This window comes from Manis javanica, chromosome 16, assembly GCF_040802235.1.
Source record: "Manis javanica isolate MJ-LG chromosome 16, MJ_LKY, whole genome shotgun sequence".
NCBI classification, from domain to species: domain Eukaryota; kingdom Metazoa; phylum Chordata; class Mammalia; order Pholidota; family Manidae; genus Manis; species Manis javanica.
Genome location: NC_133171.1, coordinates 27,231,190 through 27,246,274, shown reverse-complemented (window position 1 = coordinate 27,246,274; position 15,085 = coordinate 27,231,190). Strand labels below are relative to the sequence as shown.

The following is a 15,085-nucleotide window of genomic DNA, read 5'->3' as shown; positions in this document are numbered from 1 at the left end:
TGTGCATTGTAGGCCGTTGCTCTCTTATTTCCTGCACGACTGCTCTCTGTCCTGCCACCTCATTCAGATTCTGGCCAATTCTAATCCTCAGATGCCTTCTGGGGCTTTGCCCTTCTTACTTCCCATCAGTCTATGCTGTTGATTTTTCATTCCATTTCTTATAGTATGCCATCCTGTTTCACAATTGCTTCTTAGTTTGTCAATATAGTATGTTCTGGAAAGCTGAATAGCTTCATGTATCAAAAATGTTAAGTGTGATCCTATGCCTAAAATCTGGTAAGATTGACCTGAGCCCCATTCATGGATTAAAATGATGCATATGTAATTATATCTTATGCTCCAAATATTTTTTGGAAAGTAGAAGTAGAATATATTAGAAGTAGAATATATTAGAAGTAGAAAAGAGATGTCTGGAGTCAGACATAACTTGAGTTTAGAGCTCAGGTCCCCCACTTACTTGGAGAATTATTTTTAGGAATTTTGTTTTCTTAGCTATAAGAGGGGAAAATTCCATTTCGTAGAGTTGTTAGAATTAAATAAAATCACTTATGTAAAGTGACTAGTGGAATTGCTGACACAATAGCCAGTACTCAATAAAGGCCAGTTCTCCACCCTCTTCCTAATTTATTATTATGAGTATGTGGAGGTCATCAAAGGACTTGCTGAAATGATGATGAAATGTTGCACTGGGGCTGCTACCTTTTGGTTCTGTGCAAATGTAAGTCTCTATGCTACTCACGAAGTCCTTTTAGTCACTATTTGCTTGTTTCAGCTTTACATTAGCACACTGATTCTCAAACTATCTCGCTTTGTTCGCATGATACAGCAGTTACTATTTCAAAAGCCTGAAAATACCTTTCTGATTGCTCCATTTCAATGAAATATTAAGAGGACATTAATTGTAATTTACTTTCTAATGTTTGATTGGTAGCTTGAAAACGGAAGGGTTTGATCCTGGCCTGGACAGCATCACAGTCTGGTTATTTGGAAACATGTCATGTTACCAATCCAGCAAACTGAGAAGTGACACAGGGATAACTTCCTGGGGGGCTGTGTGAGCCAGCGTGAGTGCTCCCAGTAACGCTGCCTGCACTGATTTGGAGTTACACAGACACAACGTTTACTTTTTCCATCTGTGAAAGATGTGCTTATGTAGGTTAAATGCTTGACCCTGTTCTTAAAAGGTTGTGTTTAAATAGATACTTGTACATAGATTGATCGGTTCATTGACAAAAATATAATTTCAAAAATTGAGTTAGCTCTCAGATGTATTTAACTAAGTCTTAGAATTCTAACATTTTGAGGATTAGACTTTGTTAATATGAAAACTGCTAGCATGCATTTTTCTCAGTTAACATCCACAAAACAGTCAAAAAGTAGACAATGCAACTACTTCACCCATCAGCTAGTGCACAAATTGCCAAAATGCTCCATATAGTTCATTCTTAATTCAGAGAGTTCTCACTGATTTTGTGAATTAAGAATTAACCACTTGATACTTAACTGGCCACCTTGGTATTTTTTTTTCAAGTATTCTGCAGAATTAACCAGTCTTATTCAATCCATAAAGACCATATCCTTGATTCTGTCTCCAATAAGTTAAGTTGAATCGGATGATAAAAAATATATATTTTACATGATAATAGCCATTGTGTTAACAAATCAGTGGCAAATAATTGCCATTTGAAACCTGTTCTGTTAACAGCAATAGCAACTAACCTGCTGCATACTTGAGGATAAGTTGAAAGTTATAAAAGTTAGGGCAGCTCCCTGATATTTCAAATGCTAAATTTGAATCTGTACTTGAGAATCAGCTTATTTGCCTTAATTTATTTGATGTTTTAAATAAAATTTTAGTACTTTAGTACCTTAGTGTTTTAAATAAAATTTTAGTACACAATACAAAATTTTTTATTAAATGTAGTGATTTAATTAAAAATTAGTGCAATAATTGTACTTTGAGAATCAGTTTATTTGCCTTAATTTATTTGATGTTTTAAATAAAGTTTTAGTACACTTTATTGGTACATCTATATAGGTAACAAACAAAACTAAAGGGTCATAAAAATAAATATCACATTTCAATAAGTGGATTGAGGACAATTATGTAGCATTTGGAGAAACACAAAGGTGGACCCCTTCATCACTTCTATACCAATAAAAATAACAGATGAATCAAAATTTTAAAGATGAAAAGCTGAACTAGAGAAGTTCTGTGAAAATATAGAAATGTTAGAAATGATAAAGAATACATTTTTAAATATAAAAAAAAGTAAACATGAAAAAGAAATCAGTAAATTTGATCACATGAACAAATAATTCCTGTATGGCAAAAAAAATTATCAAGTCAAATGGCCAACTGGGGAAAAATACTTACAACTCATATCATAACGAAGGACTAGATTTCGTAATATATAAATGGGTTCCTACAAATCAACTTTAAAGGAAAGCAAAAATCCCAGTTTTTTAAAATATGGGTAAGAATGTGAACAGAATTTTAGAAAAGAAAGAGTAATGCTCTTAAATATATACAAAGATATCTAAATTCACTCATAATAAGAGAAATGTAAACAAATGGTTCTGAGATACTAGTTTTCATTTACAAGATTGCCAATGATCTCAGTTCTTTTAGATATGTACCCAGAAGTGGGATTTCTGGATCATATGATAGTTCTATTTTTAATTTTTCTAGTAACCTCCATTCTGGTTTTCATAGCAGCTGCACCTACATTCCTCCTGACAGTGTACAAGGACTCCAGTTTTTCCACATCCTTGCCAACACCTCTTATAATTTTTTTTTTAGTATCCATCCTAACAGGTGTGAAGTGATATTTCATTATGGTTTTGATTTGGATTTCCTTGATGATTAGTGATGTGGAGCATCTTTTCATGTGCCTGTGACAAAAATTGCCAAGATACGGAAACAACCTCCAATCTATTAACCGAGGAATGGGAAAAATATTAATATCCAGTGTACATGTACAATGGAATCTTATTCCATTTTTACATTTAAAAAGAAGGAAATCCTGTCCTGTGCAGCATCATGAAAGAACCTGAAGGACATTAACTCTGAAATAAGCCAGTCACAAGACAACTACTATATGAGTCCTTGTACCTGAGGTATCTACAATCACCAGACTCACAGAAACGAGAGTAGAATGGTAGTTGACAGGAACTGGAGGCAAGGAAAATTAGAGAGCTGCTGTTCAACAGGCATAAGGTTTCAGTTATACAAGATTAATATACTGCAGAGAGCGGCTGTACAACATGTGCCTGTAGTGAATACTCCCTTGTGCACTTAAAAACTTAAGAGGGTAGATCTCATGTTAAGTATTCTTACCATGATAAAAAAAAAAATTGGCCAAGTCAAAAGGTTCAATGGTGCAGTACATGGGCAAAAATGTGGAAAAGCATACTCATACATCTAAGGGAAGTATATCTGGATAAAATCTAGTTGGAAGAAAATTTGATATTGTCTATCAAAATTTGAGATATGCTGTGAACCAGAAAATAGAGCTATAGGTAGTCTCACTTAATAAGTTATGCAAGTACACAGCTGTTTATTTCAGCATTGTTGAAATAACGAAAGATTGACAATAACCTAAATGCCCAGTCATAGGTGAATAGTTAATAGTGTTATAGTATTACTTTTCTTAAAATATATAAAATGTTCACATTTTCATGACCGTGTAAATATTGGTATTTTCTGTTAAAAGAACCTAACCTGCAGGCTACTGTCTTGTGTGAATTCTATAGCCCTTTTGTAGATGTCAGAAGTGGGGCACTGACAGTTCCATTGTCTTCACACTTACACTGTTATGGTCGTAATCCACCTGAGGGAAGTGAATGCCTCTGGCAGAAAAAGATGACTAGCCAGTAGAAAGAAGCTAAAGAGAAAAGTCCTCAATATATGTTTTTAATATTGTTTTTAAATGTCTTTATTACAATATGGAACATTTTTCCTTCTTAAAAGTTTGGTTTTCATCACCTTACCCAAGTGCATCTTAGCTTCCTGTTGTAGGAATCATCTTCTCAGTTCTTGGCATTATGCATAGGTCTGTCATGTGGTGTGTGAATACTCTGCTGATTGATGTTTTAATCCTCGTAAAATTATGAGATTTAAGTTTCCTTCAGTCTAGGCATTTATGTTGCATAGCCTAAATGCAAGGGTTATTGATGATATTAAATTTGGGATTGCATTCTATCATTTGTCCATTCTTCAGAAGACACAGGAAGACATTTAAATACCTATGTATAGATTATTCCCTCTTCCTGCAGTGGAACATGTCTCCATGAGGCCACTGACCTATGACAAAGCCAATCCCTAAATGCAGACTGCTATTCTGATCAGACTAATCATTAAAACCGAATCAATCATATTCTCCCTCACATAAATCATTAAGACAGATGGTACAAATGGACTTGACAGGCCATTGGCCTCGCAATTTTTTACTTGTCAGCAGGGCCATGTGTTAAGTGTAATCAAACCATTTCATTTATTAGGTTAGGGTTAAGATAAAGCAAATTACATAAAGTTTTTCATTGTCAAGAATAATTACAAATATAAAATTACTTAAGACATAAATGAAAGTGAATCAAGAATAATTACCGAATATGAAACTCCATTTTTTAAAATAACATAAGCATTTTAAATACTTGATAGGTTCTGTTATTAATTAATGGCTTGCATAAATACTTTAATTTCTTCAGTTCATGTGGTTTATTCACAAAGTAACTATTTAAATCTCATCAATGTGAAATAAAGAATGCAGCTTATATTTCTTCCTCTAATGAAGGTCAAACTTCTCCAAAAAGAATCATAGCATCTATTTTGCAATACTACCACAGAAGAATTAAAAACAACAGATTATTTTGGTATCAAGTGGGATTTGTGGATGGAGAATAGAAGTTTCTAAGTAAGAATTTCTGTAGCTATGGCAATTATATGCTCGCTACAGTTAAAGCACCAAGTGTAAAGGATCAGAAACTCAGCAGCCATTCATCCATTCAGCACCTCCTAAATGCAATCCGTTGTGCTGGATAATATGCACGTGAAAGGGAACTGAGGATATTCACAACTTACAGAATGGAATGTCTCATAATAGGGGCAAAAATCGCTCTTAGGGGAGTTTGTGGGAAGTACAAATGTCCCACAGCATTGGAGAGTCACAGACTACAGGGTCTATTATTTCACTCATAACATTTCTAGTTCTATTCAATCAGTAGTGACTGAGAATGTGGGAATCTATATAATAAAAAGAGATGTAATTTCTGAGTTCAGAAAACACAGAAAAAGGTTATTATTAGAATTTATCCCTGCAACCACATAGAATGACCATAATTCATTATGTCTAATGTCTGAAATGCTCCCCACGCTTTCAGATGAAATTGTTAGGCTTTGAAAGCACAGATGGCCTCTCTTTTTTAAATTGTTGAAGGTAGGATACCATTGTCCATCCAATTATGGAACCTGTTTACTGTAACTGATAATGACTGAAACATTCCTGTCCACCCAAATAGTTTGTAGCATTTTCTTTGTAATGACAGCTCTATTCCTCTCTTGTCAATGTTACTGCAAAGGTTTGTGAGGGCTTTTTTTAGTATATGGAAGGGATTGCTCTTTGTTTCTTTTGTTCTTTATTTCAAAGACATCTGTTTCCTAGTGTGTGCTGACAACTGCTTATGATAAAATGATAAGCTTTTTGTAGAAAACATAGACTTCCTCTTTTGAATACTTACACACCCTAAGGGAAATTATATCTTGTGTTATGATAATTCTGTGAAATAACATAAAACTGGTTGCTCCTTTAATTTATTAATACAAACATTCATAAGGGCCACTTCTCAGAACTCGTATGTAATTTGCTTCCATGACCAGACTATATGTCTGCTATATTTTTACTTAATTGCTTTTTGGGGTTTTTTTCCTGATGTATCCAACTTAAATTTGTTCCCATTGTTCTCATATTAAAGGCATGAAATTTCCTATAAAGACAGATAAACTGTGTTTCATTTTAATTTTGAACACTCTGTTTCTAAAGACAAAAAATGCCCTAGTGGTATTTTAAGAATGTATGCAGATTCTTGTTTAATCTTATGTTTCAAGGCCATGAAGCATATTCTAAAGCAATAATCATCCCACTTAAAATACACTTACTTGTGTAACATTTTTGTTGACATGGGACTTAGGTATCATATATTCTGCAACATTCCTGAGAAGGGAGTGCAAACAATCCTTAAAAAATGAAACTTCCCCTTTTTCCTTAAGCTCCTTTCTCTGATTGAGAAGTTATGAATATGTGGTGCCTCTTTTCACAAATGAAAATGTGTTCTAAGGCAATTAATCTACCCTATTAACTCTACCAAACGTCTGCTGTATTTGTTAAACACTTCAAAATTCTCTTCTGAACCAGTTAATTCTAAGTAATTTCTCAGTTAAATATTTACATGGGCTTCCATGATAAGCTCTAGCCTGTCTGAAATAAGCAGCAGATTGTCCAGAGAGAGCTGCGGGAAGTGGAACACACTGATAGCTTCCACTGGAACCGAAAATGCGTTAGCTGGCTTGGACTATGTTTTGCATAGTTTTATGCCAGCCAAAAGAGGTAATAGCCTTATGAATTCCTCTCTTTGTCAACATTTTTAATGTCCAGAATTATGCTAAAAAGAAAAAGAGCTGATGTTTACATCATGACTGTCCTAAATATATACCTAAGCTTCTTGTATAGAAAGGCAATAAATCTTTATGTTTGTAAAATTTTAGGAGTAACCCAATTTACACTTATTTTCATAGAAGATTAAGTAAAGAAAGTAGAAAAATGGATTGGCATTATTCCTCAGCGAATTTAATCAAAAAGAGAATGATGCATGGTGTATACAAATACGCCCTGTGCACAAAGATACTTAAGATATGATTCTCTAACTAGAAAAATGGTATGAACCCATAAAATATCAAAAAGTTTTCAGAGATTTAAATAAGTTCCAAAATAGAGATGATGTCAAAAATGGTAAGATTAATCCTTAAGTGAGCTGTAGGACAATTTCCTCTGAGACAGCAGAGAGAGAATGGAATGGCCACTTCAGATAAGAAACACAGACAAGACTGAAAGTTCTCCAATGGGGTATTTAATTTTAAGTCCAAGTTTTGCAAATAATTATGATTACATGTAAACCAGAAGCCTGTTTCCCATCACCACCACCCAGCATTCTTCTATTCCAGTGTTTTCTTCCTTATAATACAATTTACTAAGTATTTAATGAGTCTCTTCTATATGGGTGGTAGAGTACAGGAAAAAAATGGTGCTCTGTGCTCTAGAATTCATAGTCAACTAAGAGGAGAAAGCACACACATAATGGTATTTACGAGGCCAGAATAATAAAGAACTGCAGGAAGTATTCTGAGGCAAATGCTGAGCTATACCTCAGTTCAATTTAAGTGAACTGGAGTTTAGGTTTATCTGTAATTATCATAATAAATGATAAGTAAATCCATTGTTTGTCTTTATTAAGTGGGTAGGGTAGTGAGCTGGTTAATTACAAATAATGAATCATCCTCAAACTTTCATTTCTTAGTTTGGGAAAAAATACAATTTTTCTACAGTTAGTTGACCTATGTTTACCAGTGTCAATATTGATATTATTTTTTCTTTGTAAATGCCAACTAAAATACAATAAAGGCAGATCAAAAATATTCTGAACATTAATGCAACATGGCTAAGATTAAAAATAGGTCATGGATAATTCAAAGAGTAAATAATCCACTGGAGATTAAAATTCATTTCCCATTTTCCATCAGCTGGGTCCAAGCCTTAGCAAAGGGAAGGGGCGGAGTCAGAATCACGACCATACGGGAAGCATAACAGTGGGTTTGTTGGTGTGAGTGCACCGTGTCCTACTATTTGGACATTACACGCAAAAGGCTCTCATGAATATTTTTTTAATACATTTCAAATCAACTTTAATAGTTTTGCGTCATGTAGGCCTTTGTTATATATTTCTCCAAATAGGAGAGGGAGTAAATGTTGATGATACGTGGCTCAGAATTAATTGTAGTCCCTTGATGAATGTTTGGCGTATATATATTTTAGTAACTCGTGTTTAAAACACTGACAGAGTTGTCAACATTTGGACAGATATCAAAATGTTATAGATAAGTTTAGCTTTTCAGGAAATGATAATAGTTTCCTAAGAGTAACAGGGAAGAATTCACTCTAGAGCCAATATTGCGTCAGTCTTACAGAAAAATGACACAACTCCCTATAATTACAGTGTAACTGATACGTGGTATGTTTGGGTTTCAAAATCGGGTTTTCTTCTATGCACTAGGAATTAACTATCCTAAGTTGACCTAAGTAGCCAGCTTTCCTTGGTTATATGCCATTTGGCAGGTTTGTTTTGTTTTATAGAAACAAACAGAACTGATCATATTTTTATCCTCCGGTTTTTATCCTGCCAAGAAAACATAGTCTCTACCTGCCCCTGTAATGTTAAATTGTTAAGAGAAATGAAAGTAATATATACATTTTATTAGTGTTCTGTGGAGAAGGAGTCAGAAAGATTTGGGGAACAATGAGAATTGGTGATACATGCAGTTTTCATACTAATACTTTTTGAGAATTAGTTTCAGTAATTTATACTAAATTCTGACAACTTTTATCAAATGAAAAATTAAAATGTCTACAATTCCATTCAAAGAATGAAAAATTAAAATGTCTGTAATTTTATTCAAAATAAAACTGGATGGTGGAATTATGAATATTGTGACATGAAAATTTCTTTGGAAAACAAAGAAATGAATACATACATATAATTATAGATCATTGCAAGCACATCTGATGTTTAGTTTAAAGGTAGCCACGACTTCTAAAGAAAAAGGTTGTATTATAAATATGAATCCCAATTTAAAAAAAATCCTAGTTGAAAAAATGAAAATTTTTTTAATTAGGTAACAAAAGAATATTTCTTCTGAAATGAAGGCAAATTCAGATTTGTTTCAATATGTATTACTAGATTTCTCATTTATTCTGAACCATTTAAGGCATTTCATATATGATAGGTTTATCATAAATATATTTGTAAAACCCTCTAAAAATGACTGGCTTTACCTAAAACCTTTTCTTAGAGTGAACTGATTCCCTAGAATGATTTTTTTTCACTCAGACATTAAAAGGCACACAGTGTTGATAAGACAGCTCTATCTGCTGTCCTCAGAGCCAAGCGAATCATTACGTGAATAACCATTTAAATGTACTTATGATAAACGCTCTAAAGAACAAGCACAACGTACAACAAGACTGATGGCACAAGTGTTCATCTCTTCATGTGGAAAGTCAGGAAAGGTCAGGCAGGGCTGTCTTAATTTCAGTTTGGCTGTGACGTGGAGATTGGAGGGGCTGGGGTCCAGGTTTATCTACGAGCTCCTACAGTAATAGCTGATGATGGCCACAGTTGGAATGGAGAGAAACAGATCCAAATATATTTTGGTGGTACATCAACCACACTTGGTAACTGGATGTGAAGGAGAAGTTTGAGAGAGAAAAATATGGAGGATGAGTTTAGATTTCTGGTGTGAGCATTAGCAGGTTTTATGGGTTGGAAAATGCTGGAAGAGGGTCCAGTTTTGGAGGGAGAATCCTGAGTTTGGTGCTCAACATGCTAAATTTCTGAGGCCCGTGAGATTGGAGTGGCTGTGTCAAGTAGGAAATGTGGATCTTCAGCTCAGAAAACAAACTGCGCCTATAAATCTTGGAATCGTAGCCTTAGGATACCCAAAGCCCGTGATACGTGAGATCACGGCAGGAGATGGTGGACTGAGAAGAAAATGAGACTAAAGCCCCACATGTAAACATTGACCAGGGAAGGAGGAGGCAATGACTTTCAGGGAGGAAACGACTGGCTGAAACTGCTGGAGCCATTTTTAAATGGCAATATCATCATTTTGAGTTTCACGTTGAGTAAGAATTCCTGCGTAATAGTAACTGAGCATCAGGAGACTTGACTTCCAGGTTAACGCAGCTGGGATTTCCTGGGCCTTTTTTATAATCTGAAAAAAAATGTTTCTTTCCACTACTACTTGACAGTGTTATGAGAAAGTATTAAATAATGTCTGTGATACTAAAATTTAAATGTTATGAATAAATACATGTTGAAGCCAACATCATAACCATGTGTTTTCTTAAAGGATACTTAGAAGTACTCCCGACCAAAAATGTAGCTTATGTATTGAGTTTAAATATATAGAGAGACATTTTTGTCTGCCTGCAAATATTGTTACCATTTATTTATGATAGATTGATAAAATATGGTTCCAATCAGACGAGGGTGTTCACTTAAAATTATTTATAAATTGTCAAACCACACACCTGGTTTGGAATGGCCTTTTTTTCTTTTCTGGAGTTAATTACAAAGATACATCAAAGAAGGACAATTCATCATGATTAATACATTGTAGAGTCTAGCCCTGGAAAAGCTAACATCACTTTAAAAGTTTAATTTCATCAATAAAGTAAGTGTTAATTATCACAACACTCTTTGTGAGGCAGGTGTACTTGAAACCGTCTGTTAACATGCATCCTTTCTTCCTCACAGGGATCCCTGGGGATACCAGGCCCCCAAGGTCCACCTGGAAAAGAGGGTCAGAGGGTAAGTAAACTTGGAACAACTGACAGGCCTACTAACTCAGGGGTTCCTTATTCCTGAACACTAATGAAGACAGAACCAAAATATAGTAAGTTCATGGGCATAAGGAGACTATCAACTATCTGAAGGTTGAAATTTGAGATTTGAGAGTTGAGACTTTAACAGAGCTTTTGCCATCCAGAAAACTCAATATATTTTCAAGAGCAGCAACACAAACTTAAAGATGTAGTTTAGGTGAATGAATTAACCATAATTTGATCGAGAGCCCTTTTGTCATGTTTTGGGGTTTTGTGTTAAGCGGATCTTTGGTGGGTCAGGTTGGTAAGTATCTATGTGGGGCTCCAGCCCTTTCATGAATTCTGTAAGGACTGTGGATGTTAGCTACATTCTTACGCCAAACCAAATGATTAACATTAGAGACGCTTTACCTCTCCTTTCATTGCTATTTACTGCATTTGAGATAAAATAGGTAGTAAGTGAATAAATCGCAATTGCATTGGAGGGTATAACAATTTCTCTCTCCAGTCTAGTCAGCCTGACTCCCCTCAACTCAAGGGGACCATGCATGGCTTCTGTTGGACACTTTCAGCTGTAGGCCCCCCATTCTGTGGCTTGTTTTTGTTTTCGAGTCATTTTAAAATCTCAGTACATTTTGTGTGCTTTCTGATATGGTTGTTACTAGCTTTTCTTACCTTATAGATGGAGGATCGTGTGGCTCAGAGAGTGTAGATGACTTGTGTAAAGTCGAAGAGCTGATAAAAGCAGAGCCAGGCCTTGAATTTGGGGCTTTGAACTCTAGATCCCGTATTTTCTTGTATTGTCTCAATATATGAACCCCAAATCTGTTTTTAAGTCATCTTTATTTCTAATTTCAAGTTTGGCCCTCTGGCAAATAAATCTGTTGCCTTAAATATATCGAGTTCTTCAAATCTTTGAGGATCAATGGTATTGTACCAAGGTTTACCTTTTATCAGGTTAATAACATCCCAGTTCTCTTAAGTCTTTCTCCCATATGGAGTTTTGGCCCCCTAATATGCTGATAGCCTTTCCCAGAAAACATTCAGGGACCTTCTGGAGATGTCAGGAATGGCACTGAACACATGTGGTCTGGTTTCGGGCAGAGGCTCCTACGTCCTGCCACAGACAGTACCCGCTGTTGAGGCCTGTGCTTCAGCCGACTCTTCTGAGTATAGGAGCACACTTTTTAAAAAACTTTTTCCTCTAGAGTAGCTCTGTTTTAATTATTGTTCTTTTGATATTACAATTAAGGAGTCTGATTTGGAAGAAATGGACTGGATGGTATCCAAGTTTGTTCAGTTTTTAAATTCAATGTCCGGTTTTTATTCCCAGTGTCCGGTTTTATTCAGTGAACATAAAAGGGCTTCATAAATTTTGATGGCTAAGAACATAAAAGGAAAAGTTTTATGAATAATGGCTAACACTTATGAGCTACCTATAATGTGTTAAATGCTTCGTATTTATTGTTTCATGCATTCCTCACAAAGCTCTGTGAGGTGGCTTTTACTATAATTCTCATAGAGAAACTGTAGTTTTCAAGCAATTTGGATAGGGCACATTGCTAGTAAGTGGAACTATGCTGATAGTTTAAAATTATTTACAAAATAGTCATATTTGGGTTCTACTCTCGACATCTGTGTGTACAATTGTAGTTTCCTTCTGGCTCTCCGTCTGCGCTCGACCCAAGAGTTCACTAACCCACCTGATCAAAGTCTTAAATAGGCTCAGGGAAAAAATTGGAAATTATATTCCTAATTCTGTGCTTTTGATGCTGCTTTAAGCATTTAACCCATTAGGGGTTAGAGGACGAGATGAAATGACCTTGTGAAGTTAATTTCTGAGCTGCCTCCTCTGTTTTCTACCAGTGATGGCCAAGATGCCTGTTGCATCTAGGACCATGTTTCTGAATTAGTTTCTGTCTTCAGCATCCAAGGAACATTTTCCTTCTAATAACCACCCCTTCCTGGAAGCAGTGATACACCAAACTCCCTAGTTAATATGCAAAATATGTAAGGAACTCATACAGCTCAACAGCAAATGAAACAAGAACCCAATTTAAAAATGGGTAAAGGACCTGAACAGACATTTCTCAAAAGAAGACATACAAATGGCCAAAAGGTATGTGAAAAGATGTCCAGCATCACCAGTCCTGAGGAAGATGCAAATCAAAACCACAACAAGACATTGTCTCACACCTGTTAGAATGGCTATGACCAGAAAGACAAGAGATCACAGGTTTCGTGGGAATGTAGGGACGAGGGACCCTGGTGTGCTCTCGGCGGACAGCAGACTGGTAGGACCACAATGGAGAACAGTATGGAGGCTCTTCAAAAAATTATGAGTAGAATTACCCCCTGAGCCAGCGATCTCACTTCTGTATGTACATTCAGAGGAAATAAAAATCAGTATTTTGAGGAGCTATCTGCTATAGAAACAGCCTAAATGTCCATTGAGAGCTGGATGGATAAAGAAAATGTGATCTCACACACACACACACACACACACACACACACACACACACACACACACACACGTGCCACACAGGAATATTATTCTGCATTAATAAAGCAGGAAACCCTGCCATTTGTGAGAACATTATACTAAGTGACATAAGTCAGACAAAGAAATACAAATTCTGCATGTTCTCACTTATATATGAGATCTAAAAATGTTGAATTAATAGAAACCGAGAATATAAATTGTTGATACCAGGGGCAAGAGAGAAGGGGACATGGAAAGATGTTGGTCAAGGGACACAAAGTTTTATTTGTGTAAGATAAATAAGTTCTGGAGATCTAGTTTACAACAAGACTATAGTTAACATCATACTCAATACTTGTTGCTAAAAGGGTAAATCTGAAGTGTTTTCACACACACAGGTGGTTAGCTATGTATAAGGTGATGGATATACGAATTAGCTTGATTGTGATGAATAGTTCACAGTGTATATGAGATCATAAAGTTGTATACCTTAAATACATTCAATTTTTATTTGTCAACTATTGCTCAGTAAAGTAGAAAAATAATAATAATGGTGATGAACAGATTTTTAGTTTCAACTTCCAGAAACACACACTCCCCAGGTGGTTTGAGAAGGAAATTGTGGAGAAGGTGGATGAGGCTAGGTTGAGGGAAGCATGTCTGAACTCCTGCGGTAGAGCTTTTTTGTAATTGAAAGAATATTTAACATGAGATCTACCCTTTTAACATATTGTTAAGTGTACGATATCGTACTTTCGACTTGTACTAACATGTGATCAATTCAATATTCCTCTTTTTTTATTTCAGTGAAAACTTGCACCAGGTCAGATCTGCACCGATCCTGTTGTTGTGCAGTTACCTTTCTGAATCACAGAGTAGGAATTGATCCTTGTCATTGCTCAATTTCATCTTCTGGATTTTAGTCCCTAATACCATTTTTTTTTTTCAGTGAAATAACTCCCAGCTTTATGTCATCTTAAAGTTTGATAAGCGTGAGGGTTCACTCAGATCTTTAGAACAGAATGGGCCTGAAATCTCAACATAACAGCAGGAAAGGCTGCCATTTGTCTACCATTGATGTTCTTATGGCAGAATAATTAAATCACGGACAAAGACATTTGAACTCCACCTCCTTCCCTCCAACATTTCTTAATTTGGCTTGTAAGATAATTATGAGAGTCTTTGTCAGATCTTAGCCGAAGGGAAAAAATGTTCAAATGAGGCTTTTTAAAAGTAATAATGTTTCTGATTGAAATTGTACCCTACCAAAGCTTCATTTCAGAAGAAGGTGTGTTAGAGAGTAAATTAAATGCACATAATCTTCATGATAATTGTGGAGGAACATATTCAGGTGTGGAGTTCAACCACTGCTTTTTATGCAAATTTGCTCCATTTATAAATTATAGTCCAGATAATTTTACGTTACTTTTATTTTTCTGTAAGACCAACAGTGTCAGAAACTAAAGAATATAATTGAATTTTATAGATGCTCTTCGGCATAGATTGTCATTGTTCCTGCTGCCCTTTCACAAAGGTTGTATTTATTGAGAAAGTAACTGGAGCAGGCATTATCGACATTATCCACATTTATAAATGATTATTTCCCAACACACAGTGATTTATTCTGCTGTGTAAGCTGCTTGAAAGAGAAGCAAGTTAATTTAAGAAATGAGGATTCTTACATGTTTACAGTAACACCCATCTTTGCGCCACCATTTCTGCTCTGATCAAGAGTTAGGTGGCACTCAGGTCTTTTAGACATATTAATGTATTTGTATGCTTATGTATGTGAAATCTGAGGCCAGTAACTATTCCATTTCACTGAAGCTTGCAATAGAAAATAACAGAAAAGTCTATGAATTTGAAATTATTTTTTATTGGTACATTGTCAACAAAGCTATTATATTTTCACCAGGAAGGAATTTACTATCATTAAGTTTATTGCAAT

The 15,085-nt window shown here is 35.3% G+C and overlaps 1 protein-coding gene across 6 annotated transcripts in view; it reads left to right on the top strand.

The window, feature by feature from the left end:
• The window catches only part of COL19A1 (collagen type XIX alpha 1 chain), a 286,095-nt gene that overhangs the window by 137,506 nt on the left and 133,504 nt on the right, over positions 1-15,085 (top strand). For all 6 annotated transcript variants that reach the window (XR_012125983.1, XM_073224021.1, XM_073224019.1 and 3 more), the window contains one exon: positions 10,588-10,641. Coding sequence is in view for 5 of the 6 variants with exons in the window: in XM_073224021.1 (XP_073080122.1) it covers positions 10,588-10,641 (54 nt within the window). In the remaining variant the exon portion in view is untranslated. The remainder of the gene's footprint in view (positions 1-10,587; positions 10,642-15,085) is intronic.